Source organism: Haliotis rufescens, unplaced genomic scaffold (genome assembly GCF_023055435.1).
Source record: "Haliotis rufescens isolate VD_foot unplaced genomic scaffold, xgHalRufe1.0.p SCAF_12, whole genome shotgun sequence".
Classification (NCBI taxonomy): domain Eukaryota; kingdom Metazoa; phylum Mollusca; class Gastropoda; order Lepetellida; family Haliotidae; genus Haliotis; species Haliotis rufescens.
In genome coordinates, this window is record NW_025963802.1 from 40,263,913 (window position 1) to 40,290,715 (window position 26,803).

The 26,803-nt window shown below is 40.9% G+C and overlaps 1 protein-coding gene and 1 pseudogene across 3 annotated transcripts; both read left to right on the forward strand.

The window, feature by feature from the left end:
- The first annotated feature begins 1,984 nt into the window (after positions 1-1,984).
- LOC125378299 lies at positions 1,985-3,532 on the forward strand (annotated as a pseudogene).
- A 2,781-nt stretch (positions 3,533-6,313) lies between these two features.
- LOC125378257 (aldo-keto reductase family 1 member B1-like) lies at positions 6,314-22,467 on the forward strand. Of its 3 annotated transcripts, XM_048393641.1 has the most exons (11): positions 6,314-6,354; positions 12,007-12,171; positions 13,996-14,163; positions 14,962-15,078; positions 15,899-15,976; positions 16,585-16,707; positions 18,229-18,341; positions 18,877-18,958; positions 20,641-20,724; positions 22,096-22,178; positions 22,349-22,467. In XM_048393641.1, exons 2-11 carry the CDS (start codon positions 12,097-12,099, stop codon positions 22,386-22,388), a joined length of 963 nt encoding a protein of 320 aa, XP_048249598.1. In that variant the 5' UTR covers positions 6,314-6,354; positions 12,007-12,096; the 3' UTR covers positions 22,389-22,467. The 3 variants fall into 3 exon arrangements, with proteins under 3 accessions (XP_048249598.1, XP_048249599.1, XP_048249597.1); XM_048393642.1 differs by lacking the exon at positions 12,007-12,171 and having other exon boundaries at positions 6,332-6,510; XM_048393640.1 differs by lacking the exon at positions 6,314-6,354 and having other exon boundaries at positions 11,630-12,171.
- The last annotated feature ends 4,336 nt before the right edge of the window (positions 22,468-26,803 follow it).

Here is a 26,803-nt window from a genome sequence, read left to right on the forward strand (position 1 = left end):
AATATTTATTACGTCACAGGGTAAGTGATGTGTCAGTCGGACAGTGACACTAGCCAATATAGTTCCAACTAAAATCTGTTTCTTATACAGTGGCGAAGCAACATATACGCAAAACAACAATTGTTTTTAATTGCCTTTCGCGGCAATCCATCTGTCTGTCCGCTAGAGTAACTGCCCTTTGTCAAAGGGAAGCTACTCTTACCCTAGTCTGTGAGACGTCACGGCCACGGTCAGTCGTTGTTGACAGTCGGTCTGTCCTGTCATAACGTTAAGAAGTGTAGTCAGATGTACACACAGCGACAAAACGAAACAAGGTAACAATTCAAACACATTTCGGACAAATCCAACTATTGTAATTTGTGGAGAAGGTTTCAAGCCGCAGAGGTCTACAAGCACAGATATGGCTACTGATCCCGCTTGGCTAGGCCTCGGGCCCTCGCAAAATTGTTTCGAAATTTATATCTCTAAAGTTGCCCAAACTCATAAAATGCCTTAGCTACGTCACAGTTAGAGACTGATTTTCAGTATATTAGACTGTTCTTTTGATAATGATAGCAATTATCCCTGTAGTTTATCCAGATTCCCGATGGTTAATTCTGACTCGATCGCCGAATGATGAGGGCGACGCCATGTTTGTTTATAAACAGTGAAAGTAGTCCTACTTGACCTTTGATATTTGCATCTCTATCCGCATATGACCCCAACGGATATCGTTTTTATCCGTTGGCTTTATCCTGCCGAGAAACCTACCCATTATATGATAAAATGCATTATTTTGGTAATCTTACATTATTCCAATTCAAGGGGTGTTCTCCCCATGCATTTGTGTTCCACGGTCAAAAGGAAGCTACTATTCCTGGTTTAATATTGCAAGGGAAGCAACTCTTCCTGGTTTAATAGTGCAAGGCACCTTATCAGTGTATTATTCAGGAATTGTTCTTCACATGCTCTAAACAAAGGGAAGTAACCCTTGTTGCAGCTGAATTTAGTTGCTACATCCTCTTTTCATCCACACAACCACACCGGTAACACGTTTTTCCCTCCCATCCTGCCCATTACTTCTCATTTCATACGTATATATCTGTATAACATTTCCTCAGTTGATAGTTAATCTAATTGCAAGTATTTGTATGTATCAGGAACATGTACTGCTGCTTGTTTTCCTTTACATTGTAGTTGTGGCAAGTTTTGGACAATTCAGTATATGTGAGGCAAGAGGTGTCCTGGCATAAACATGCGTCGAACAAGTCACAGGGGTTTGTATGTGCACAACAGGTAAAGATCCTGGACTAGCACATTCTACACATTACATCGCACGACAATTGGTTTGTATCATCTCGTAACACTTCTGGGCTGAGAGAAGTGATTTTGGTGTTTTGGGGGTCTTTGAGGCATACCCTCTAGGCTCTATTGTATAATAGTGGTTGTAGAGTCTTCAGCAGACCCCCTATGCGCTTTTCCCTGGGGGGTCCCATCATTTGGCTCCGTATGGTTTGTACCCTCGGAGCCGTGTTTGCTGTTCTGTCCGGGCACCTTCGGGTTGACTGTCAGACGTGTTTAGCGTTTCCCAGCCCAGGAGTGTTCTCCAGTCCTTGTACTTTTCTGTATATAAACCTGTGGCCTTACATCCAACTCAAGTCTTTGTGTTTTTTCTTGCAATGGTGCAGCATCTAATTCTGCTAAAGCATTATCCTAAAACAATAGGGTACCTGTAATAATAAGCTTGCAGGGCCCGGTTGTTCAGAACCCGGTTAACTCTTGACCAGCCGTTAAGTCAGTATTAACTCTCCGTTAAATTTAACCAAATGGTTATGTTGTTTCCCAAAGCATGGTTATCTTTAACGACTGGTTAAACACCTGTTAAAGTTAACACACCTCCCGACCTCCGTTAAATACTTAACACCTTGGTTATCTTTGAAACAAAATGGCGTTCATGGGTAGGCCTAGCGCCGCTTTCATGGTTCCAGAGGTTAATGTGAGACAACAGAAGCGATTCCGAGCTGTTAATTTTGCATTAATGAACTACACAGACAGTGAACTTCGTGATAGGTACAGATTTGGGAGGGAATCTATCAACTACATCGCCAATATACTGAGGGAAGATTTGGAGCGCCCTACACAACGTAGCCATGCTCTAAACGTCGATCAACAACTGATGATAGCTTTCCGTTTTTACGCAAGTGGTAGTTTCCTTCAAGTGATACGATGGGGGTGGACAAAAGTACAGTTTCACGTGTCATAGTAGATGTGACTGATGCCTTGGTTAAAAGAAAGAACGAATTCATAAAATGGCCAACACAAGAATGCTACATACGTCAGGTTCAAGATGGATTTTTCGCCCTTGGTGGTTTTCCGAGTATCCTAGGTTGCATTGATGGTACGCACATACGTATTCAGGCACCGACCAGAGATGAACCAGCTTACGTTAATCGGAAAGGATACCACAGTATCAACGTACAGGCAGTGTGTGACCACGAAGGTACGTCTTGTGAGATTAGAGTACTGTCCCTTTTTGCAATTAGAGTAGCTTCCCTTCCAAGGTCTATAAAATTCCACATTAAAAAGATTCGGAATTAGATAAATAATGAAAGGTTTGCGTAAATGCTCTCATTACTCTTAATAAATACAAATGGGATATTCTAGTCAGCTAACAAGGGATGTTTTTAAAGTTCTTTTCAGCTCTAAGCTGTATCAAGAGACTGCAATTTTAAGAAAATATAGCTGTAAGAAGTTTGTAATATATAATATAAACGCCTATAATAGAAAATCCATTAATCCATCACGAACATTGCTTATTTTTTTAAATTATTGTCTAATTTGTAGGTAAATTTACGAATGTGTGCGCTAATCGGCCGGGATCAACTCATGATAGCCACATATTTAGAACCTCTACTTTGTGTGAATACTTAGAGAGGTCGCACACTTCAATATCAGATGGCTTTCTTTTGGGAGACAGTGGATATCCTTGCAGGCCTTTTCTCCAAACCCCATGATACAATGACAGCTTGTGTGCTACAAGAGTTACAATAGAAAGAACATTTGGTCGATGGAAAAGACGGTTTAGTGTACTTCATTCTGAGGTAAATATGCATAGTATATTTGTGTACTTAATTTGATCAATGTTTTACTTTTCTACATCTAATCTTGATTTTTTTCATCACTTTAAGGTTTGGAGTCATGGTGTTGTGTGTTCCAATGCTTCACGTTTTACACCGACCACATAGCAGAAACAAATAATTTTCCAAGAATCCTAACTAACATAGCCAATTACAAGTAATTATATTACTAATTCAAAGAAGCAAACAAGTTGCTTCTAAAATGTAGATTTTAATGTGACATTCTGTATTCATGTATTTGACACAAACATTTCTTGTTTATTCAACAGATAAGGATGAGTCCACGCCGTGGGTGTCAGATTGTCCTTGCCTGTGCTGTCCTCCACAATGTATCCTTATTACTGAATGATCCATTACAAGATGACAACGACAACCCAGATGAACAGCCAACAGTGGACACATGGAGGAAGGCATGATGGACGAGGCATTAGAGATCATATTGCCAATTCCTTCTTCTCCAGCTAATAAACTACAAACAGAGGACACAAGAATTAAATATAGTGACAATGAAACTGCAGGTTTATTACATCATAGAAAGTAACAGTTGAGATGGACTGAAATTGTCAATATCATCACGTTGCAGTATTTGCTCAAGGAGTTGAATTTGTAGCTTAAGTTGTTTTTTTTCCATTTCCTGTTTTTCTAGCTCTCCTGATAGAACTCTTTCCTGTAATTGATAGACTCTTTCTGAAGAACTGAGTTTTGTACGTTCTTTTCTGTACTTGAGTTGCCTGGCTGGACGTCCGTCATCAAGTATTGGTGCTGCTTCACTGTGCTCTGTTTCTTGAGATTCTCTGACTTCAGGACTTTGTGATGTTCCGGTTGAGGTAGTAGCTGCTGGAGAAGGATCTGTTGTACCAGTTGGCAACCCAGGATCAGCCACTGATGAAAGTTCAGCACAACCTGGAGGAAAAAACAATTATCAATATAAATATATATGGTTTTGTCTGTGTTTCTATTAGGGATTACGGCTTAAGAATACTTATATACTCTTGTTTTAATCATTTATGATTCAGAGAAAGACAATATACTATAAATGTTATTGGCTATTAATGTGTTGACTAACATCAACAGAATATTCACTTCATTGCAAATTCAGGAGACCGAAATTATCTTGACTGTGTCTTTATGGCTCTGACTATTCGTTTCGTCTTAATGTGTGTAACTGAATTATTCATTTTGTTATATTTTCATTAAATTCATTTTACTACCGCTTCACAATAGTTTACCTTACTGACCTTGACCTCTACATATGGAGGAGCGGAAGCGTGCTCATAAATAATCTTTGCTCCCAGATAAATTTGTGATATATAAATGTGACCAAGTCAGGTTTGGCATAAGTTTTTGGAATAGCATTACTTTACGTATCCACTGTTACAGCAGATATCCCGCTCTTGCTAAAACAACAGGCTTTGGACTTACTGTTGATACTACAGAAGAGAAATTGCGTCACATTCCGTCGCCTGATGTTGTGTTCAACAATCTTATATTTGTTTCTACGGTTTACAGCATCGTGGACTGGGTTGATATAATAATAATACTCGTGAATCTCACGTGAATAGTAAAAGTTCATACAATGTTGGCTGCATTGTTCAGATATTGTAGAGATTGGAGGCAAACACATTCTTTCGAAAAAGTTCAAGGTCATGTCTAAATATAGAAAAGGGATATTCCGTGTCAACATAAAACAGACGACTTTCGAACGTATGAAAATGAGTAGGCGGCTTAGTAAAATTCCATAGATATACACTTATTTCAGCGCAGATAGACAGCTTTTATACAATATGTTAATATAATTTGTTGTTGAATTAGTAAATTCGCATTTTACTGTTCTGAATGATGAATTTCTACAATACAATTATTATTGCTGCTTCAAATTGTGTTGGTCATATTTTATCCTAGAAATATCGCTGGTAACGTTTATATATACATTTGGGGCGGGCCATGTGGACAGTTTATGAAAAAATATAATTAAGGCATCAAAAACTTCTGACCCCAGTATTTTCACTCCTACGTAAAAACATTCACATGAGTAAATTTCATGTGAAGTCCGTTCCTTTTACACATGTGTCTGTCCTTGGAGATTGAGGGGAAGACTATGTCAGCAGTGCGTCGTGTTTGTTGTCAGATCCGATAAAAGTGCTGTAAGGGGCTTAAACAAGGACTGGTCGGCTCGGGGTCAGTATACAGTGTCTGAGTGTGATATTCATGTTAAACTGCAGCATGGTGTCTCAGTGGGCTAGCACTATAAAAATCCAAAGTCCAGACTAGTAAAAGCAGCCACACACACACAAGCGCGCTCCAAAACCCACTCTCACACACATACACACACACGCACGCCCTCTCGCACACACACAATCAAGCACGCACGCACACTCACGACGCCGAACCTTGTTTCACGACATAATTAGGGCCGTAGGAGTTACCTCCCTTAGACCAGCATTTGCGAACGTACATCGTATTATGACAAGACGTGGTAGGGTGAAATACTTGTTTCTGTTACAATCCCTCTGAAAGTTGCTTTGCATGTGACGGTGAACATGTTAAGTTTTACGCCAAGTTTCGCAAAATGCCAGACATATCATGTAGATAGACTACAGAAATCGGCCTCAAACATTGTACTTATGTGGGGAAATCGAACCCAGTATGTCTAGCGTGAGCAGCGCAAGACTTAACCGCTAGACTACCCCGCAGTCTCAGTAAATTGTAAATGGGTTGCCTGAAGTGACCATCGCAGTGTTATAAACGTTTAACTGATAAAGTTGCGTTGCATGTGACGGTGAACATGTTAAGTTTTTACGCCAAGTTTCTCATTGTGCCGGACTTATCATGTAGAGAGACTACAGAAATCGGCCTCAAACATTGTACTTATGTGGGGAAATCGAGCCCAATTTTTCTAGCGTGAGCAGCGAAAGACTTAACCGCTAGACTACCCCGCAGACTCAGTAAATTGTAAATGGATTGCCTGAAGTGACCGCCGTAGTGGCATAAACTTTTAACTGATAATAATAAGTGTAGAAGCCTCACAAAGTCTAGCTCAGATCAGGTCATCTTGACAACGAACACCACGTGATTTTCAATTGACTGGTTTCCGGATCATGATATGCGTGGTATTTGCATTATCTACATCCAATATGACATTGCCTGGAGCCCAGTCTGAAACCCGCGGCCAAATGCTTTAGAGTACATCACAGGTAGGACACGGATGTGTGTTGTACGCAGGACGTCACGTGATAAGGTGGTTCGTGAAACTGCATCCGATCAGACTGTTAATGGACTGAGAAGACAGCTGAAGGTAACAGCGATCGTTATTCGTCTCTGAGTCGAGATGTCAGGTTCACTCCCTTTCTACAACGGCGGATGTATGCCCAGCATAGGCCTAGGCACGTGGAAGGTACAGACGTGTGCGTGCGTGCGTGCGTGCGTGCGTGCGTGCGTGCGTGTATGTGTGTGTGTGTGTGTGAAAGAGAGAGACTTGTATTGTGTGTCTTCTCGAACATTGGGGTGGATTAAGTTTTGGGGCGCGTGCGCGCGTGTGTGGAGGGGCGTGCGTGCGTGTGCGCGTCGATTTCCTCGAACAAGTGAATGTTATTAAAAAAATTGTTTCACAACTAAATGAAACGCGACAACAACTAATGCAATTAATTCCCGAATCTAAAACTCCATCATCAACTCGTACAAAGGGGGCAGTCCTAAGTTTTGTTGGTTCCTTATCAAAAACATTGTTTGGAACAGCCACAACAAATGATGTCAATATTCTGGCCCAACACAAAAATGTTTTCACCAAACAGGATATGACTGTTGCACATACTCTACAACAGCACTCAGAACATTTGTCCTCCTTTATGACGCTAGTTGATACCAGATTCAAACATGCTATCAAAGATGTGAAAGCAAATCATGATGCCATCCGTTTTACGGCCTGTGCTATGGAGCAAAATGTTAAATCCATTCAATCCACATTTGTTACATCAACTTCTCTCTTGATAGATCAGATACAGAAAGCATATGTTGTTGAACACCAGGAGGACTTTAAATTTGGTATTCTTGATCTCGCCCAGAATAAATTATCCCCCCTTCTTATACCTCCACAAATCTTGCAACAAACAATTCATCATCTTAGTACCCTTCTCTCTCAAAAGGGGGCACGGGTGGCCCAGTCCTCTACGGCGCTGCGATTAGCTGTGCAGAATTGCGTCCCTTGGGCAGGCCAAAAACCTTTGATTGTGGGTTCGAATCACGGTTCACCCCGATTATGTTTCTAGGTTTGCCAGCACCATACCCATGTTCGTGGGTTTCACAAAGTGGTAAACGTCTGAGACCTGCATCACTCCGGGCTTTCCTCACACATTAAGCTGACATGCCATGATATAACTGGAAAACTTTTAAAAGCGGCGTTAAACCCAACTCACTCAGTCTCTCTAAAAATATCATAGCTTTAGACTTTTGCAAACAACATCTGCCTTCTGCTACTCCAATGCCAAATTCATATTTGCTCGTGCAAAATCCCCCGTTTATATTTCTTAAAGTTTCCAATTTCCTCTTTCATTCACTACCTCCAGTTGTATAAAATTATCTCCCCGCCTCTTCCCATCAACATTACATCTCCTCATACAACTCAACTTTTGGATATGCCTGATTATCTTGCACTTTCTCCTGAAACTCAACATTATGTTAACTTGGATATTAACACTTTAGCATCATGCAATGGGGATGAAAATATTCTGCACTGTCCTTTTCATATAGCTCTTTAATCGTTTCCTGTCCTCTGGAAAATGACAAAATCGCAGTTAAAACGCTCTGTGATTTCCGTTACATAACTTCACCCATCTGTATCCGGTCAACATTGCTCTGCTTCAGCATTAAGTTGATTCATCTGTCCTTTACCATTCCAGGAGATACTAATTTGAAGACAAATGTCAACTTAATCATTCCAACTTTTAGCATATATTCACACGAATATTCAACTATTTTGGCTAACAACAAGAAAGCTCATCTTAGTTTGAAGCTCAATGCAGAAAGTGCAAAGTAAGATGAAACTATTTTCAAAACAATTGCAGAACATCTCATAGATGGCCAAATTCCCATTCAAACTTCCTGGCTTGACACTTGTGCTGTTATTGCTGTCACAGCTGCTGCTGTCTCAGGTGTCGCCATTAAACTGGTTAGTTGGATGTTCTTCAAAATCCGCAAAATCTCAGCAGCGCTTACGCTTGTAATCTGCGTTGGCCCTGTTAAAGCTGTGTTACCTCCTGCCCTTAATTATAATGATGACACTCCACCCAGTTCAGGTACAGCTAGCTGTGTCCTTACTGATCTTGCTGACTACCTTGTTTCTATTCTCCAAGGACTTATAATATTTGCTATTGCTTCCATCCTTCTTCTTCTTCTCTATCAACAGCGTTCAGGTCTCAGGAATGGTCTAGTTCTTGAACTCACATCAGGTTCTGAATGTGTGGCAATCCCAGTCTTATCTCTGACACTCTGTCCTTCTTACTGGGATATTCAATCACCCTCAACTGTGGAAAACCTCCACAGTGCTAGTTACTTCCTCCTCACCCTCTCTGTTGACTGGCCAGGCTTCACTGTAACTAACCAGCTTACTAAAACCTCCATCACTATTCCCAATACCATTAGGATTTCGTACTTCAATGCTCGTCAACTCCAAAAGATCTTCAAGCAACCTTTCAGCGCCTACCTCCTACTTGACCATAATAATTTGTATACGATTCTTGAACCACCTACCTCAGTGCAATCATTTTAGTTTGTGAGCAGCAATATTTGAGCAATGCATCATGTATCCTTTGTTTCAGCTAGTGTATTCATATTTCATGATTGATATTGTGTTGTTTTTTTTATTGATTGTCATATTTTGTACGTTCTCAAAGCTCCACAACGCCCAGGGGTATTGTCATAGTTGTAAAATTTGTCATTTTTTCCTCAATATTTATATAAAAGTTGACTGTGGTAATATTTTTTATTAGGTTTAATTTAGGTAAACGTAAAGCGCTGCATTTAGTCATTCTCCCATGTGAAGAGCGCAGCTATCTAGAAAATTGTATGACATCCTTTGAGCATGGTCAGTATTATCTATCTGCACGTGTCTCAGCCTCTATCGCAATGACCGCTTGCCACACGTTTGCTGATACGTCCAACTCATATCAATATTTTCGGACTACTCATCAATTATTATTCAACTTATGTGGATATCACTTGGTCAAACTTCTTAGGAAAGCCTTAATCCCTATTCTTGGCGCACAAACTCAATTTTTTTTATCAAGTTGAACATGCAGTAAATTCGTGACCATTCAAGGTATCTAGAGTATATATACTGACTAGCCCCGGGGTACCTCACTGTCGAGAAATCCCAAATAAAGGAGCTGGCCATAGACACTTTGTTTGTTTTCTATGACGGTAAGTCATGTTCACTTAACTATTTCTCGAAATATGTAATTGTTTTATAATTTTTACCGTATATGGAGCAATATTATCAGCTGTAAAAGTATTTAATCTTATGTTATTGACCATGTATAAGGGCAAATATATTAAGTGGGTTTTATCTCTTTAACGGACTTATCTGTCAAATGTACGTGCGTTGGGTTTAGACCAAACTATCTTTAAGTATTAACTCCACGGTATAGCATATATTGAATATCAAACATGTTCCGGGTCGGAAATAGAGGTGTTAACACTCGGGTGTCGTGGAAACGTCGTGTAAATGCAGACGAACTACCTCACTTTGTTAAGACTTTTTATATCACACGAGGTATGTACATTATCTTTTAATGTAAGGATTCTATGATGAACCATACATTGCATGTATTACTTGTTAAACAGAATCCAGACTGCTTTAAATAATTGCTTATAAGAGTTATTTGATGGAACTAACCTGGCAGAAAACGTTAATTTCTAAAGCTGATATATGATTATTTATATCCCACATATGTATGCTAATAGCACAACTACGCCAGAACTAAAGTCAGTAATAATATTCATGTAATCATTTAGTTCATCTGTTAGCGATGTACAAATAAAATAGGTAACTCTCTTGTACTTACATAGGTCTGAGCATAATGCATTTGTAACACAGCTTCAGCAAACATGTCTGCATAAAGAGCAATGCATAAAATGTACATATATCCATATATTATACCATTCAGTAATGAGAATGGACATTGGTAAATGGGCCCGTTAACTCGGTGTATGTGGATGCTATCAGATGTAGTTTGTTTGCTGCGGTAGTTTAGATAAACTATAGATATTGCCTTCAAGTATAACATATACCTGCATAAATAAATGAATGATATATGCTCAGATGTTACAGCCAACGCATGTTGTTATTTATATTTAAATCTGCGTACATTTGATACCGATATTGGGTTTAACCAGGTTTGTACGTAAATAAGATATACCTTATGGCAGTGCCATTTCGCAAGGCGTAATCATAATTAGGAGTGGCTGAAAATAAATGTCACATAAGATTATGTAAGCTTTGTTCATAGGTATCTTTGTAGACTGACTTTAATATTGTTATTTGTAACTGGTTGTTTTATCACTAAGCTCACGGCACGTTTGTTTATTATGAAACTTACACTCTTATGTATAATCCTTGTTTAATATCACACAATATTGCGATAACTGCTTCTTTTGTGAAAACTGTAAATGTTCTACATGACTTTGTACTTTATGTGTAACAATATTTCTTGTTATAAATATAAAGAGATTGTCGAGAAAAAAACCCAAAAGGAGCTGGCCAGAGACACTTTGTTTGGTTTCTTTGAAGGTGGTGCCCGATCCCGTGCTAATTCCCCAAGGCTAATTCTAGATATTGTGACGGTGTGAATACGAAAGTGTCAAACCATCATATACGTAAGACCACATGTAAACAGACATGGTACATATTTTTGCTCACGTGAGTGTTTTCACTCCTATGCAAAAAGCACTCACATGAGTTTACGCATATTTCTTCCCTTGGAGAATGAGGGGCAGATTATGTCATCAGATTGCAGATTGCATGCTTGTTGTCAGATCCGACTAAAGTGCCTGAGCTCGGCTTTAAGGGGCTAAAATAAGGACTAGTCGGATCGGAGTCAGTATACTGTGTCTGAGTGGGGTTTTCATGTTAAACTGCGGCATGGTACCTCAGTGTGCTAGCACTAAATATAAAACTGGCATAAGGCCAGACTAGTACAAGCAGCCACACACACACCCGCGCGCTCCCAAACCCACTCTCACACACATACACACACACACACACGCACGCCCTCACGCACACACGCAATCACGCACGCACGCACATACACTGCAACGCTGAACCTTGTTTCGCGACATAATTAGGGCCGTAGGAGTTACCTCCCTTAGACCAGCATTTGCGAACGTACACCGTATTATGACTAGGCGTGGTGGGGTGAAACACTTGTTTCTGTTACAATCCCTCTGAAAGTTGCGTTGCATGTGACGGTGAACATGTTAAGTTTTATGCCAAGTTTCTCATTGTGCCGGACTTATCATGTAGAGAGACTACAGAAATCGGCCTCAAACATTGTACTTATGTGGGGAAATCGAGCCCAATTTTTCTAGCGTGAGCAGCGAAAGACTTAACCGCTAGACTACCCCGCAGACTCAGTAAATTGTAAATGGATTGCCTGAAGTGACCGCCGTAGTGGCATAAACTTTTAACTGATAATAATAAGTGTAGAAGCCTCACAAAGTCTAGCTCAGATCAGGTCACCTTCACAACGAACACCACGTGGTTTACAATTGACTGGTTTCCGGATCGTGCTACGTGTAGTATTTGCATTATCTACATCCAATATGACATTGCCTGGATCCCAGTCTGAAACCGGCGGCTACATGCTTCAGAGTACATCACAGGTAGAACACGGATAAGGTGATTCGTGAAACTGCATCCGATCAGACTGTTAATGGACTGAGAAGACAGTTGTAGGTAACAGCGATCGTTATTCGTCTCTGAGTCGAGATGTCAGGTTCACTCCCCTTCGTCTCTTTCTACAACGGCGGATGTATGCCCAGCATAGGCCTTGGCACGTGGAAGGTACAGCTATATGTGTGTGTGTGCGTGTGTGTGTGAACATGTATGTGTAGTGTCTGTGTGTGTATTTGTGTGTTTGTGTAAGACTAGCGTGTCTTCTCGAAAGTTGGGGCGGATTTAGACTTGGGGCGCGTGTGCGTGTGCGTGTGCGTGTGCATGTGCGTGTGCGTGTGCGTGTGTGTATGTGGGCGCGCGTGCGTGTGTGTACGTGGCGGTCTCCTCGAACAAGTGTTGTGTTACTATATTGTAATCATTACGAGAGGAATAAGAAGGGGGAAAAATATACGTTCACAAAGAAATTTTCAAATATTGTAGTCGTTATTTTGGCTGAAGAAACCGTACCGTAATACCGTACTTATACTGTTAACAGTAATACTCCCAATGTAACCAATATAACCCGATAACCGTAACACTTCCAATGAGGTATGCTTAAAAAAGGGATAGGTGCGCATCCTGAAAACGATCAGCGCTGCTGTCAGTCGTGTATATTTTATGTTCAGACTGGGATGTACTGGTGTGGTAAATAGAACGGCGTAATAATGTTCTAGATACTGACCCCAACATTCTCATTCAGTGTCACGCTGGGTCACGTCCTTTATATATAAGTAAAACGGGATATTAATTTCATAATCCTCATGTGCGGCATTTGTCGGTCTTGATTAGTACTGTTAATCCTGCACCATGACTGGAATATTTTAATTTATGAAAACAAAAACAATCTAGATGTATATAAAAGCATGTCTAACCAGTCCAAGCCTGCTCCATATGACATCAGCATCAGGAAAATTATATCTTAAATTTTTTTTCAATGTATTGTGTAATAAAAGATGTCAAAGACAACATGCTAGTCTATAGTCCTGTGTGCTCCCATCTTCCCTTTAACGGGTAAAAAGGGCACTCTGCTCAACTGTCTGTCGCCTATGGGTCCAGTCTTCTAATAAGTGACGTGTGTGTAACATTATAACTGTGTGAGAATCGAGATGACAGCTGGTGGTTAAAGCATTCGCTCGTCAAGCCGTAAGCCCGGGTTCGATTCGTTACATGCGTACAATGTGTGAAAACCATTTCTGGTGTACCCCGCCGTGATGGTCCAAGAACAAAACTCACTCACTGTATGGTTAGGATACCTAAAGCATTTGAGGTTTAATTCCGGGTAAGAGGTGAATTTACTGTAAACGTTAAACAACTTATTCAGTCATTGTCTCGTTTATTGATATTAACGTTTTAAGTTTGTATTGTTAAAGACAGTGCATGTACTAGTATTCTTTAAAAGAGCGATGCCTACTGTGTATCTGGAGCTTTGTTTAATGCTGCCAATATGGCGACGCCCTAGCAATGGGCACGTGTTCTATATCGGTGGATTATCGGCTGTTCTGTAATTATGGATTAGTTTTCAGTTATGGATAAATCAGACTTGGAAGATGAGTTACAACATTTTCAATGAGTTTCTAAGTTGACAACATTAAACGGTACAATTCTTCTGTTTACCCTTTTGTTACTTGTGTTCATTTGTCTAGAAAATTCTCGACTGTCAACATTTTATCTGGTCTGGTAATTTCCCCCACATTTTCGGGAATTTTATACACTGCTTTAATCACAACTTTCTTGGACTCGAAGCCAAGCAACTTCCATTTGGTTGCCTGGTATATCCGCGTACTTGACGATAGGATGTCAGGCAAATATCACCAGGGAAAATGGAAGCTTGCCTTTTGAGGAAGACATGCCACTAAATTATTATTGAAACACGGTCATGACCACCTTTCATTAAATATAACTGTGGTTCAATCATATCAATAAATTAATCCTCTCGACGCTTACGTTTTTCAGTCCGAGAAAGGCAAGGTGACTGAAGCCGTCAAGGTTGCTATTGAAAGTGGGTACCGCCATATTGATTGTGCGTGGTGCTATGGCAACGAGGCGGAAGTAGGTCTTGGGATCAAGGCGAAGGTCGACGACGGTACAGTTACAAGAGAAGACCTATTTATTACCACCAAAGTAAGAAAGTAAATGATTTTGAAACTAAAATGTTTGATCACTGACATGAGTGAGTGAGTGAGTTGGGTTTAACGCTGCTTTTAACATGATTCCAGTTATATCACGGCGTGTCAGCTTAAAGTCGGGGGAAAGCCCGAAGTGATGCAGGTCTCAGACATTTACTGCTTCGGTGAAACCCACGAGCACGGGTATGGTGCTGACAAACCTAGAAACATAATCTGGGCGAAACGGGTTTCGAACCCACAATCATAGGTTTCTGGCGTGCCCAAGGGACGCAACTCTTTTCAGCGAATCGCGGCGCCTTAGACGACTGGGCCACCCGTGCCCCCCACAATACATTAAAAATGTAAACTAGTTCAGTTTCAGAAGACCATGGAAATAATTCCTGGGGCTAAATTTTGAACTGTATTAAATAAGCACCTTCATATTCTACGTTGTTACGACGCCAAATGACGTTATCAAACTCAAGATTTTAGATTAAACCTGAACATACGTGGGGATTCCAGTTGGAATTGCTCTCAAGCGACTGATGCTTGTCATAAGAGGCGACTTAATGGATCGGGTGATCAGGCTCGGTGACATGAGTGTTAAGGTAGCCCGTCGTTGCCAATAATGGCAATAATAATGACTCGACAATCAACAGGCTTCAGTCACATATTCCGAATGCGGCTTCAAACGGCAAAAAAAAATAAAAATAAACAAACAAACACAAAAACAAACGCACTAACAAACGAACAAACAAACAAACAAAAAACATCTAATTTATTTTGCATTCAACCTATTCGTTTCCCCTTCTAGCTATGGTGTACTCACCACGAGCCTGGACGTGTAGAGGCAGCCGTGCGTGATTCCCTGGACAAGCTGGACGTGTCCTACGTCGACCTGTACCTGATGCATGCTCCGTTTGCCTTCAAGGTACGTGTCCAATAGCCGAGCATACACTCGGCCAACCCGGACATTCAGTTCTGAACGATTACTTTAAAATTCCTCGGGAATACGAACTTCAGTGAATTTGTCCTTCTTACACATCGAGTGAGGAATGAGATGTCCCCCCCCCCCCCCCATCAGTCAATGAAACCTATTATTTCACGATACAAATGGAATGTTTTATTTATCATACTTTTTGTATAGTTGTCTACCGGAAGGTTATATTATTTCATTACAGATGTAAAACCTTGAAACGTAAATTCTCACTAACTCACATGCAGGGACGGTTCACCACCCCTTGTAACTGCGACTTAATAAGTAGTTCCGTGTTTTCAATATCTTAAAAAAAATAAAAAAGAGAAACAAATCTATTTTAGGGTCACGGAAATTCTCCGTCATGGCGCTTTGCGAAACAAACAGTCTCGATTGATGAGTTAAATGAAAAGTTTACAGTTTATAACGAAGCATTTTCAAGAGAATTACAAACGGCAAAAAGCGACAAATAACTCAATAATTGGCCATCTGTCATCATTTTGCCCTGTCAATGGGGAAGTAACGTAAAAAGGAAGTCCACAGTTGTGTTCGGGCTAGACATTTACGATAAGGGGAGACAATTTGTGGGGAGGTAATTCATGTATGACAATAGTTATCAAGTGTTAAGTTCACTGCTGTGAATTATAAAGTGCTATGTTCACTGCAATGAGATATCAAGTGTTATGTTCACTGAAATGAAAATATCACTTCTCTCAACTTTGAAAAAATCTTACACTCTGAAGTATACAGCAAAATTTTCACTTTGTTTAAACAGGAGTCCTATGAAATCTGTCCAAGAGACGCAGCCGGCAACCTGCTCATGTCTGACGTGGACTACGTGGACACGTGGAAGGTCGGGCATCTCCACTGCTCATTTTCTTGTCATTAATTAACATTTATGAATTTGTCATCAATCGACTGCATGTACATATGGTTGAACAGTCTTATTACGAACACGTTTAAATGTACTAAGAACATAAACGCGTCTTTTCAAATTCCCAATTGTTTTACTAAACATTATCAACAGAATTCACATGGGAAACGAATTCTGAAACACGAATTAAGAGCTTTAGCTCAAACTCTTTAGCAGTTGCATTCTAGCGCTACAATAGCTCTTTCTCAGAGTGACAAAGTTCTTCTGTAACAATAATACCAGGTTGTTCAAAAGAAATCGTTTTGCCACATATATACGTATCCATAAATATAGTTTACGAGTAGTTGGAGAATCCAAAATGGCGGATGACGATTTACGAGTCAGGGACTACAGATATCACGAACATATTGTATGGTTTACTGTATAAGGTTTGATTTTTCTTTAAAAGAAAACTTTCAAAGTCAAATGCGTATATAAAAACAAGACAAGTAGAATCTATGTGCATAATTATTTTGAAGCTAAGATCTTGAGTTCTCCTATATATGAAATTATCTTTTAATAAAACACAGTTGTTTGTCTGGCAACAGGCAATGGAGTCCTTGGTTGACAAAGGACTGGTTAAATACATCGGCGTGTCTAACTTTAACTTGGAACAAATGGAACGATTACTGAAAACGGACGGGCTTAAGCTGAAACCCGTAACAAATCAGGTAAATATGTTTATGTTTTAGATAACATGCCTTTGTCAACTTCTCTGAAACCTGCCAGATCAATGAGCTGAAATTTTGCATGCATGTTGTATGTTGCCGCCGATGGTGACACCTCAATTTCTTCACATATCATTACAACCATTATATAAGAAGGTAAATATTGGCATGTATGTTTTGTCCGATGCTGACACAAATTTAGTTCAAATGTCTTTAATAACCATGGTCAGTTTCGTTGGTTATAAAGGGGCACTTTGGGCCAAGTCGTCTAAGGCGCCGCGATTCGCTGTGCAGAGTTGCGTCCCTTGGGCACGCCAGAAACCTATGATTGTGGGTTCGAATCCCGGTTCGCCCCTATTATGTTTCTAGGTTTGTCAGCACCATACCCGTGCTTGTTGGTTTCACCGAAGTGGTAAACGTCTGAGACCTGCATCCCTTCGGGCTTTCCTCCCACATTAAGCTGACACGCCGTGATATAACTGGAATACTGTTAAAAGCGGCGTTAAACCCACCTCATTCACACTTACTCACGTTAGTTATAATGACATGCGGAAGGCAGGGTAACAACAAGAACCAATTTTCAACGTATTTTGTCATAACGTGGCGGGGATCAAACCATTGACCTTCCGCTCTGTCCAGTACACAAGGAAGGTGACCTTCTACAGCTGGATCGCTATATGGCTGAAATAATGCCGACGCAACGTTAAATTTTAACTCACTCACTCACTCACTCTCCAGTTAGAACAAGGCCGTGTTTTGATCGTTGGTTAAAACAGAGACTTTACCGAAATTCTGTTGTATGTGTTAACGAGTGATGGAGGAGTGAGTGAGTGAGTGAGTATGGTTTTACGCCGCTTTTAGCAATATTCCAGAAATATCACGGCGGGGGACACTAGAAATGGGCTTCTCAAATTGTACCCATGTCGGGAATCAAACCCGGGTCTTCGGCGTGACGAGCGAACGCTTTAACCACTAGGCTACCCGACCGCCCCGAGTGATGGAGGAACACAGGTGTTTTGACGATATGATTTATCCTACAAATGTTGTTGTTTTATCTATCTCATTAAAATCAGATCTTAGTTCTCGCTACCGCTAAACAAAGATCTGAGGACATCCCATTAAGGGTCACGTCAGAACGATCTTTCATCCGACCAATCAGAGCGTCGCTAACCAGATTATGAAAGTGACAGTTGGAATGTGATTTCTAATCATGCAACCTCGAAAACCTTGGTACGTGGTATTCCGAACGAATGTTCTTTTGTTCGGGTTTCGAATTTTTAATCGAAATTTGTCAAAATATGTTTCGAAGCTTCGTCGCCAGTTTGAACTAAGTGCCGTAAAGCACGAGAAAGCCGCCTTCTGATTGGCTAATGTCGACTTCTTGTCAGTCATTCAATTGGTCGGTCAAAAATCGCGGAATGTCGGTCTGACGTGAACCATAATGGGGAGTTCTCAGATCTCTGTTTAGCGGTAGCGAAAACTAAGATATGATTTTAATGAGATTGTTGTTTAATAAATTCCCAGATTGAGGTATCTCCGTATCTAACCAATGACAAACTAGTATCGTTCTGCAAGGAGAACGGAGTTACAGTCACCGCATACGCACCTCTTGGGTCCGCTGACAACCCTGCTTTACAGTAAGTCAGCACGTTCGTTAAGAATATATAATAATTTCCACATGTCAGCGTTCCAAAAGTGGGACCCTCCTTAACGTGACCGACATTCAACTGAAAGCGGATGCTTTCTAAAAAAATACTTTGTTCCACAAAAACAGTTTGGTCTTATATTAGGTAAAACGAAAAAAAATGTTTGTCATTCCATAACGAATTGACAATTATTAGGAAAGGTAGTCATTGATAAGTATCACTATTTAGATTCGACTCAATTTCTTCATTCAACGTACTGAGAAGGCCACAGGCCTATAGTACAATCATGATTACAGGAGCAATTGGTACAATCATATAATTTCCAAACTTGATTTTCTTTGTATAAAAGCATGATATATGTACATAGAAAGATTTCTTATGGTTTCAATGTTGCTAGTGGTCAGTAATAGTTTAAACTTAAATGTACAATGGTTTATATGAAAATATTTTGGTAAATATACTTTTCTTAGTTCATCATAATGCGGACATACTAGTAAAAAGTGATACTCGTTACTATTTACTTCAGGTCAATGAAAGATCGACCACTTATCGCCACGGAACCAACACTACAAGAACTAGGCAGAAAGTACGGTAAAACGGCAGCACAGGTAAATGTTTAAAAGGATTCAACATTTCGCATACTTATAATGTTTCAGAATTCACGGAAAATGAAGATTCCTAATACCACGTGATATTTATTCCATTTTATGCATCATCATTCGAGATGGAATTAAAACCAGAATCAGTGTGACGTGGTAATGATAGTCGGCAAAGAAACGTTCGGCATAAAAAAACTCCTCTTTTTAGCGGCTTCTTTCATTGCCTTGCTTATTTGGGCGGAAAAGTTGAAATGGATGTGTTGAAGGTCATGTTATGAAAGCTTATTTTTGGAAGAGGAGCAGTGAAGAATTACATCTTGTTACATGCCACGTTCATAATTTCACATTGCAGTTTGCCAAACACAAAATGCCCTCAAGGTCTCTTGAACTTACCACGAAACGTTACCAAACTGAAATTGGGACACGTTGGCTCCAAGCCCCAAAGCGTTCGCTCGTCACGCAGAAGACCCGGGTTCGATTTCCGACATGGGTACAATGTGTGGAGCCTATTTCTGGTGTCCCCCGCCGTGATATTGCTGGAATATTTCGAAAAGCGGCGTAAAACATACTCATTCACTCACTCATTCACTCCAAGCCCAATAGTGTTACAACTTAGTTGAAAATCAATCGCCAAAACACAACCAAAACAAAATGGTGAGTATTGCACGTGCTACAGAACCCAGGTCAGTGGAACTTAAGTTTGAAGTAAAACCTTGGCTGTACTTACAACATGTTAACCAACAAACATTTGGTATACAAGAAACGCTGTACTGATATTAATTATAAATTGTTATAGGCATTCTGTCTATCATGTTCATGTCTCGATGTGCCCAGAAATCTGATATTCCACCCCTTACGCGTTCCCCTTCTGTATGAGTTTAAGAACTTACCAGTCCACCCCGTTTTTGCAAAAGTAAATCCTCATTTCGTCAGGGTTACTGTTGGCCAAGTCGTCTAAGGCACCGCGATTCGCCGTGCAGAGTTACGTCCCCTGGGCTCACCAGAAACCTATGATTATTGGTTCGAATCCCGGTTCGCCCCGATTGTGGTTCCATTTTGTCAGCACCATACCCGTATTCGTGGGTTTCACCGAAGTGGTAAACGTCTGAGACCTGCATCAATTTGGGCTTTCTTCCCTCATAAAGCTGACACGCAGTGATATAAGTGGAATACTGATAAAAGCAGCGTTAAACCCAACTCACTCACTCACTCATTTCGTCAAAGTATGCTGAAACGAAGAAGGCTGTTGAACCGTGGCCTTGTCTGTTTGGCACATGTTACTTCTCAGTCGCCAAAACTTGCCTTTGTTCATTGGTGACAACCCAACATAATTATCACCGAATCACATGAAACGTAATAAAATTCGCATAAGTGTTACGAAGTGTAATATGTAAAATAATCGAACAAATCATAAAAAAACAACATTTATGAACTCCATTTATCCACACTACAGTTCACGTTTCTTCACCTTTATGGGTTGATATAGTCAAACCCGTTGTGTCGAAGTTGAAGGGTCCTACATGACTACTTCGAATTATCCGATGTTCGACACAACCGATAAGGATGATTAAAGCAGGATTACGCAGCAACCATGCCTTAACATTGAGACAACCGTAGGTTCGACACATCAAAGTTTGACATATCAATATTCGACACAACGGTGTTTGACCGTATCTACTTCCTCGACACAGGTGGCATTGCGCTGGGGGGTACAAAGGAACCTTTCCGTCATTCCCAAGAGCGTCACTCCATCTAGGATCAAGGAGAATATACAGGTATTCAAGAATAACGCTATGTTTCTTTTACCAAACAATGCGAACCACGAAGATCCGGGTTACAATAGGTCTTCAGCAACCCATGCTTGCCGTAAGAGACGACTATGCTTGTCGTAAGAGGCGACTAACGGGATCGGGTGGTCAGGCTCGCTGACTTGGTTGATGCATGTCATTGATCCCAATTGCGTGGATCGATTCTCATGATTTCAATCACTGGATTGTCTGTTCCAGACTCGATTTTTCACAGACGGCCGTCATATAGCTGGAAAATTGCTGAGTGCGGCGTTAAACAACCAACCAACCTTCATTGCCTTCATATACAGTAAACTACGTTTAAAACGAACTGGCAGATGTAACGAACTGTTCTTTTGGTCACGGCCATTTGCTGTATAAATGCTGTATATATGCTTATAACGAACTATGGTTATAACGAACAAACATTTGTGGTCCCTTTGAGGTCATTATAACCATAGTTTACTGTAGTTCAAGATTACTGAGTCATTGGTATAGTGGTGATGCGTTTAAACTGTTCGATTACATGCACGTCGCTATATGAGCAAATAATCTCGAACGCCGTTTAACCCCACTTCACCCCGCCTCACGTGCTAGATTACTAGATGAATGCGAATACAGTAAACTACAGTTATAACGAACACGCTTATAACGAACTGACCGATATAACGAACTTACTTTTTTGGTCCTGACTATTTGCTGTAGTTATGCTGTATATATGCTTATAACGAACTACGGTTATAACGAACTAAAATTAGCAGTCCCTTTAAGTTCGTAATAACCGTAGTTTACTGTAAAGCCAGTTCACAGGTACAAAATATAAGACACAGTTGCATCCTCGTTCACTCTACGGTTTTGGGTGACAACAATCCTGCAAACGTTGGGAACGGTTCCACTCATGTTTATCCATTGACATGACCACTCACCACCTCTCTGTTTACCAGCGGTGCCCTGTTCTTGTTAAAGAGGGCACGGGTGGCCCAGTCGTCTAAGGCGCCGCAATTCGCTGTGCAGAGTTGCGTCCCTTGGGCACGCCGGAAACGCATGATTGTGGGTTCGAATCCCGGTTCGCCCTGATAATGTTTCTAGGTTTGTAAGCACAATACCCGTGCTCGTTGGTTTCACCGAAGTGGTAGACGTCTAAGACCTGCATCGTTTCTGGATTTCCTCCCACATTAAGTTGACACGCGGTGATTAAGCTGGAATACTGTTAAAAGCGGCGTTATGCGCGACTCGCTCACTCACCGTTCTTGTCAAATATGCGTGCTGAGAAAGAATAGATCGTGTAAGGACACTTTCTGGTGAACTGTTAAAAAATACACAGCTTTCCATAGATGCAGCTTTTCTATCTATTCACAGATTCTTGACTTTGAACTGACTGAAGAGGATATGAAAGTTGTATCTGATCTCAACCGGGACTTTAGGGCGTGTTCCTTTCTCTTGTGAGTACATTCACAGTCTTTGTTCGAAAATGTTGTCCACAGATGTAATATTTTTATGTGCGATGAAAACAACATACACGCGCTTTTAAAATATAGATTCATTTGATAAACCTGGAACTGAGCTTTGATATCGTGTATGGAATAATGAGAGGTGGTGTTTTATTTTCCAGCGTACCCAAACACAAGTATCATCCTTTCAACAGTGCATGACAGAAAAGGAAACTCAGCATTTAACAAAGTGTAATATGTGCGACGCATTGATAGTTTACAGATAAAATATACTCTGTCAGTAGTTTGTTGTTTTAACACCGCATTCAGCAGGACTCTGTGTACAGTATGACTATATCAACGCGGGCTCTAAACTACCATCGTGGGCTCTATACTACCATCGGGGGATCTATACTACAATCACGGGCTCAAAACTACCATCGCGGGCTCTATACTACCATCGTGGGCTCTATATTACCATCACGGGCTCAAAACTACCATAACGGGCTCTATACTACCATCGCGGGCTCTATACTACCATCGCAGGCTCTATATTACCATTGCAGGCTCTTTATTACCATCGCGGACTCTATATTTCCATCGCGGGCTCTATACTACCATCGTGGGCTATATATTACCATCGCGGGCTCTATATTACCATCATGGAGTCTCTATTACCATCGCGGGCTCTATACTACCATCGCGGTCTCTATATTACCGTCGCGGGTTCTATATTACATGTACCATCGCAGGCTCTATACTACCATCACGGGCTCTATACTACCATCACGGGCTCTATATTACCATCATAGGCTCTGTACTACCATTGCGGGCTCTATACTACCATCGCTGTCTCTATATTACCATCGCTGGTTCTATATTACCATCACGGGCTCTATACTACCATCACAGGCTCTATACTACCACCGTGGGCTCTATATTACCATCACGGGCTCTATATTACCATCACGGGCTCTATATTCCCATCGCAGTCTCTATACTACCAACACGGGCTCTATATGACTATTACAGGCTCTATACTACCATCACTGGCTCTATACTACCATCACGGACTCTATACTACCATCACGGGCTCTATACTACCATTGCAGGCTCTAAACTACCATCACGGACTCTGAACTACAATCGCGGGCTCAAAACTACCATAACAGGCTATATACTAACAGTGCAGGCTCTAAACTACCATCACGTACTCTGAACTACAATCGCGGGCTCAAATCTACCATCACGGGCTCTATACTACCATCGTGGGCTCTATACTACCATCGCGGGCTCTAAACTACCATCGTGGGCTCTATACTACCACGCGGGATCTATACTACAATCACGGGCTCAAAACTACCATCGCGGGCTCTATACTACCATCGTGGGCTCTATATTACCATCACGGGCTCTATATTACCATCACAGGAAATATACTACCATCACACACTCTGAACTACAATCGCGGGCTCAAAACTACCATCGCGGGCTCTATACTAGCATCGGGGGCTCTAAACTACCACCGCGGGCTCTATACTACCATTGCAGGCTCTATATTACCATCACAGGCTCTATAAAACCATCACGGGCTCTAAACTACCATCGTTAGCTCAAAACTACCATCATGGGCTCTATACTACCATCATGAGCTCTTTACTACCATCGCAGGCTCTACACTACCATTGCAGGCTCTAAACTACCATTGTAGGCTCTAAACTACCATCGCGGGCTCTAAACTACCATCGTGGGCTCTATACTATCACCGCGGGCTCAGAACTGCCATCACAGGCTCTATACTACCATCGCGGGCTCTATATTACCATCACGGGCTCTATACTACCATCATGGGCTCTATACTACCATCACAGGCTCTTAACTACCATCGCCTTTTTCTGATTATACATTACTTTAAAAACAACACATCTGTGGTATTCTATTTTTTTATTCTCCTTTGATGATATATTTTCAAGTCAAAATATAATAATTATTAATGTATAACTTGTATTCCCGATGTGGCTGACATATTGCCGATTTGGCCTTTTAACTTAAAACTCACTCACTTTTAACTCACTCACTTATTATATACAACTAGGCAATTCCTGAATGTCCGCTGTAAATAATCGAGTCTGGACCAGACATTCCAGTGATTGACATAAGCATCGGGATACAATGACATGCATCAACCATGTCATCAAGTCTTGGTTGGTTGGTTGGTTGGTTTGTTGTTTAACGCCGCACTCAGCAATATTCAAGCTATATGACGGCGGTCTGTAAATAATCGAGTCTGGACCAGACAATCCAGTAATTAATTTCATGAGCATCGATCAACGCAATTGGGATCAATGACATGCATCAACCAAGTCAGCGAGCCTGACCACCCGATCCCGTTAGATTAATACAGACCGCCGTCATAAAGCTGGAATATTGCTGAGTGCGGCGTTAAACAAAAAACCCCAAAACAACAAACTTTTGACAGAAGAAACCGCTGGTCTGTAGCTCACACGACTATACGGGACCTTGGTGTTCTTGTTCTACAGTCCCAGCACCACAACAACAGAGAGAGAAACATTATTGAGAATTTAAGAGAGTCGATCAGTACTTCAGCAACACCTCAACGTGTCAGCACCATTGTGGGAAGAAAACACAAAGTGAAGCTTGCTGTGGACATTTTTTACAATTTCGGTGAAATTCACGTAAAACAAAAATCACAAAAATAACGATTCATGACTTCAAACCCATGATCAGGGGAACCTGACCACAGCTCTGACGTTTGGTCAGTCATTGAACACGTGTAAGTATAATACTTGAGCAAAATATGTCTACAATGTACCACATACAAGGAACGTTCATCTGGGATTCGAACCCATAACTCATGATCCTTGGGTCGCAAGAAAGTAAGTTGTGGCGTTTCAGACCACAGGGTCGCCCATGACATTTTTTATTTTTGCTTTTATTGTTTTACACTGCATCGCAGTTTGTGTAAGTATTTACTCTTAGATTAAACATTCGCGATGTCAGTAGTGTAAAGTATGAAGGAAAAACAAAAGGTGAGGTTGAAGAATTTGATTCATGTAGCGATTTGGTGTCAAATTTCCCTGAACCACAACCAAGCCAGATCTCCTGGTGTAGGATATGACCCCCACATCATGACACTACCGCCAACGAAATTGTCGAATTCACATACACAATGTGGGGCAAAACGCCCATTTCGATAACGATAAACACGATGCCTTCCATCTCGCCGGTGAAGAAGAAATCGCGATTCCTCGCTATGCAACACTCGCCTCCAGTTTCTCAAATTCCAATGCTGTAAGGTATGGCACCAACGCAAGCGTCGCTGTCGACGGAACTGATGCAAAACAGGGACGATAACTGGTCTTCTGGGTGGGATTCCAGCCTCGCGAGGATGGATCCTGATAGTCTGGTCCGCTATCCTCCTCTAGGGATGCGACCTGCAGTTTCCGTAGCTAAAAGCGGCTTAAAATCAAACTCACTCACTCATTTAATATTAGACATAATCGAACTTTCTCTTCAAATATATTTTCAATATATCACCAACAAAGTGCACATTCCAAAATGTGGGATTAATAAACCTTGTGATGTCGCATTATCAAATTATCCCAGGTAATAAGCTTTGAATTTGTGTTTTCGCATTGATAAATGTAACATTTGCAGAAAACAAAAGAAATTAGTTTTGTTAAACATTATTTTATTAAATGATAAGCAAAACAGTGAAAACAAAATGTTCCATCACTATTTCATGGATTTAAAATGTTAAATATGAGATCTCACCTTATTGTCTCACCTTAGTGTCTCACCTCTGTGTAGTTCCTTAGCGTGAACCATGGGTATTCGGATGACTTACAGTAAACTACGGTTATAAAGGACTCATAGGGAACACTAACTTTAGTTTGTTATAACCGTAGTTCGTTATAAGCATGTATACAGCATAACTATAGCAAATAGTCGGGATAAAAAAATAAGTTCGTTATATCCGTCAGTTCGTTATAAGCGTGTCGTCATAAACGTAGTTAAATGTATACTCAACACAAAAGTTCCTGTGACACCAATATTTTAGTGTATTTTTCAAACAAGTTAAGTATGGTTTTCAAGTCACAAAAACGCAACTGCTACAGAAAAGCATGCATTCCATGCAAAAGTTGACTTTTATGCAAACCCCGTGTATGTCACTACCCAAGAATGGGTATAAAAACATGTGCGTTAACGGGATTCCATATACATTGTTTAGCATCGTGCTCACAACAACAACTCAGAAAAACAACAAAATTACGCAATTATTCAACATTACGAAATGCCACGCCTCTCTGAAAATGAGCGTCTGCAAGCCATTGGTATGCTTGAAGCAGGATCTAGTCAACGTGATGTTGCAAGACAATTTAACGTCCACAGAAACACTATTTGGTGTTTATGGCAACGTTGGCAAGTGGAAGGCCGCGCGTAACCAATATTCGACAAGACAACTGGATTCGATCAAAACACCTACGAAATCGATTCCAGCCAGCAACACTGACTGCAAGAACCACCCCTGGCCTTCGACGAATATCTTCACAAACCGTACGTAGCCGCCTAAGATGTGCAGGGATTGTCGCCAGAAGACCCGCCAGACGTCCCAT

Bases quoted from the DNA above. Each gene is read 5' to 3' on its own strand.
- LOC125378257 (XM_048393641.1), top strand. From the start codon at position 12,097: ATGTCAGGTTCACTCCCCTTCGTCTCTTTCTACAACGGCGGATGTATG. The intron at 14,164-14,961 runs GTAAGAAAGTAA...TTCCCCTTCTAG, and splicing joins ACCTATTTATTACCACCAAA to CTATGGTGTACTCACCACGA. The intron at 15,079-15,898 runs GTACGTGTCCAA...TTGTTTAAACAG, and splicing joins ATGCTCCGTTTGCCTTCAAG to GAGTCCTATGAAATCTGTCC.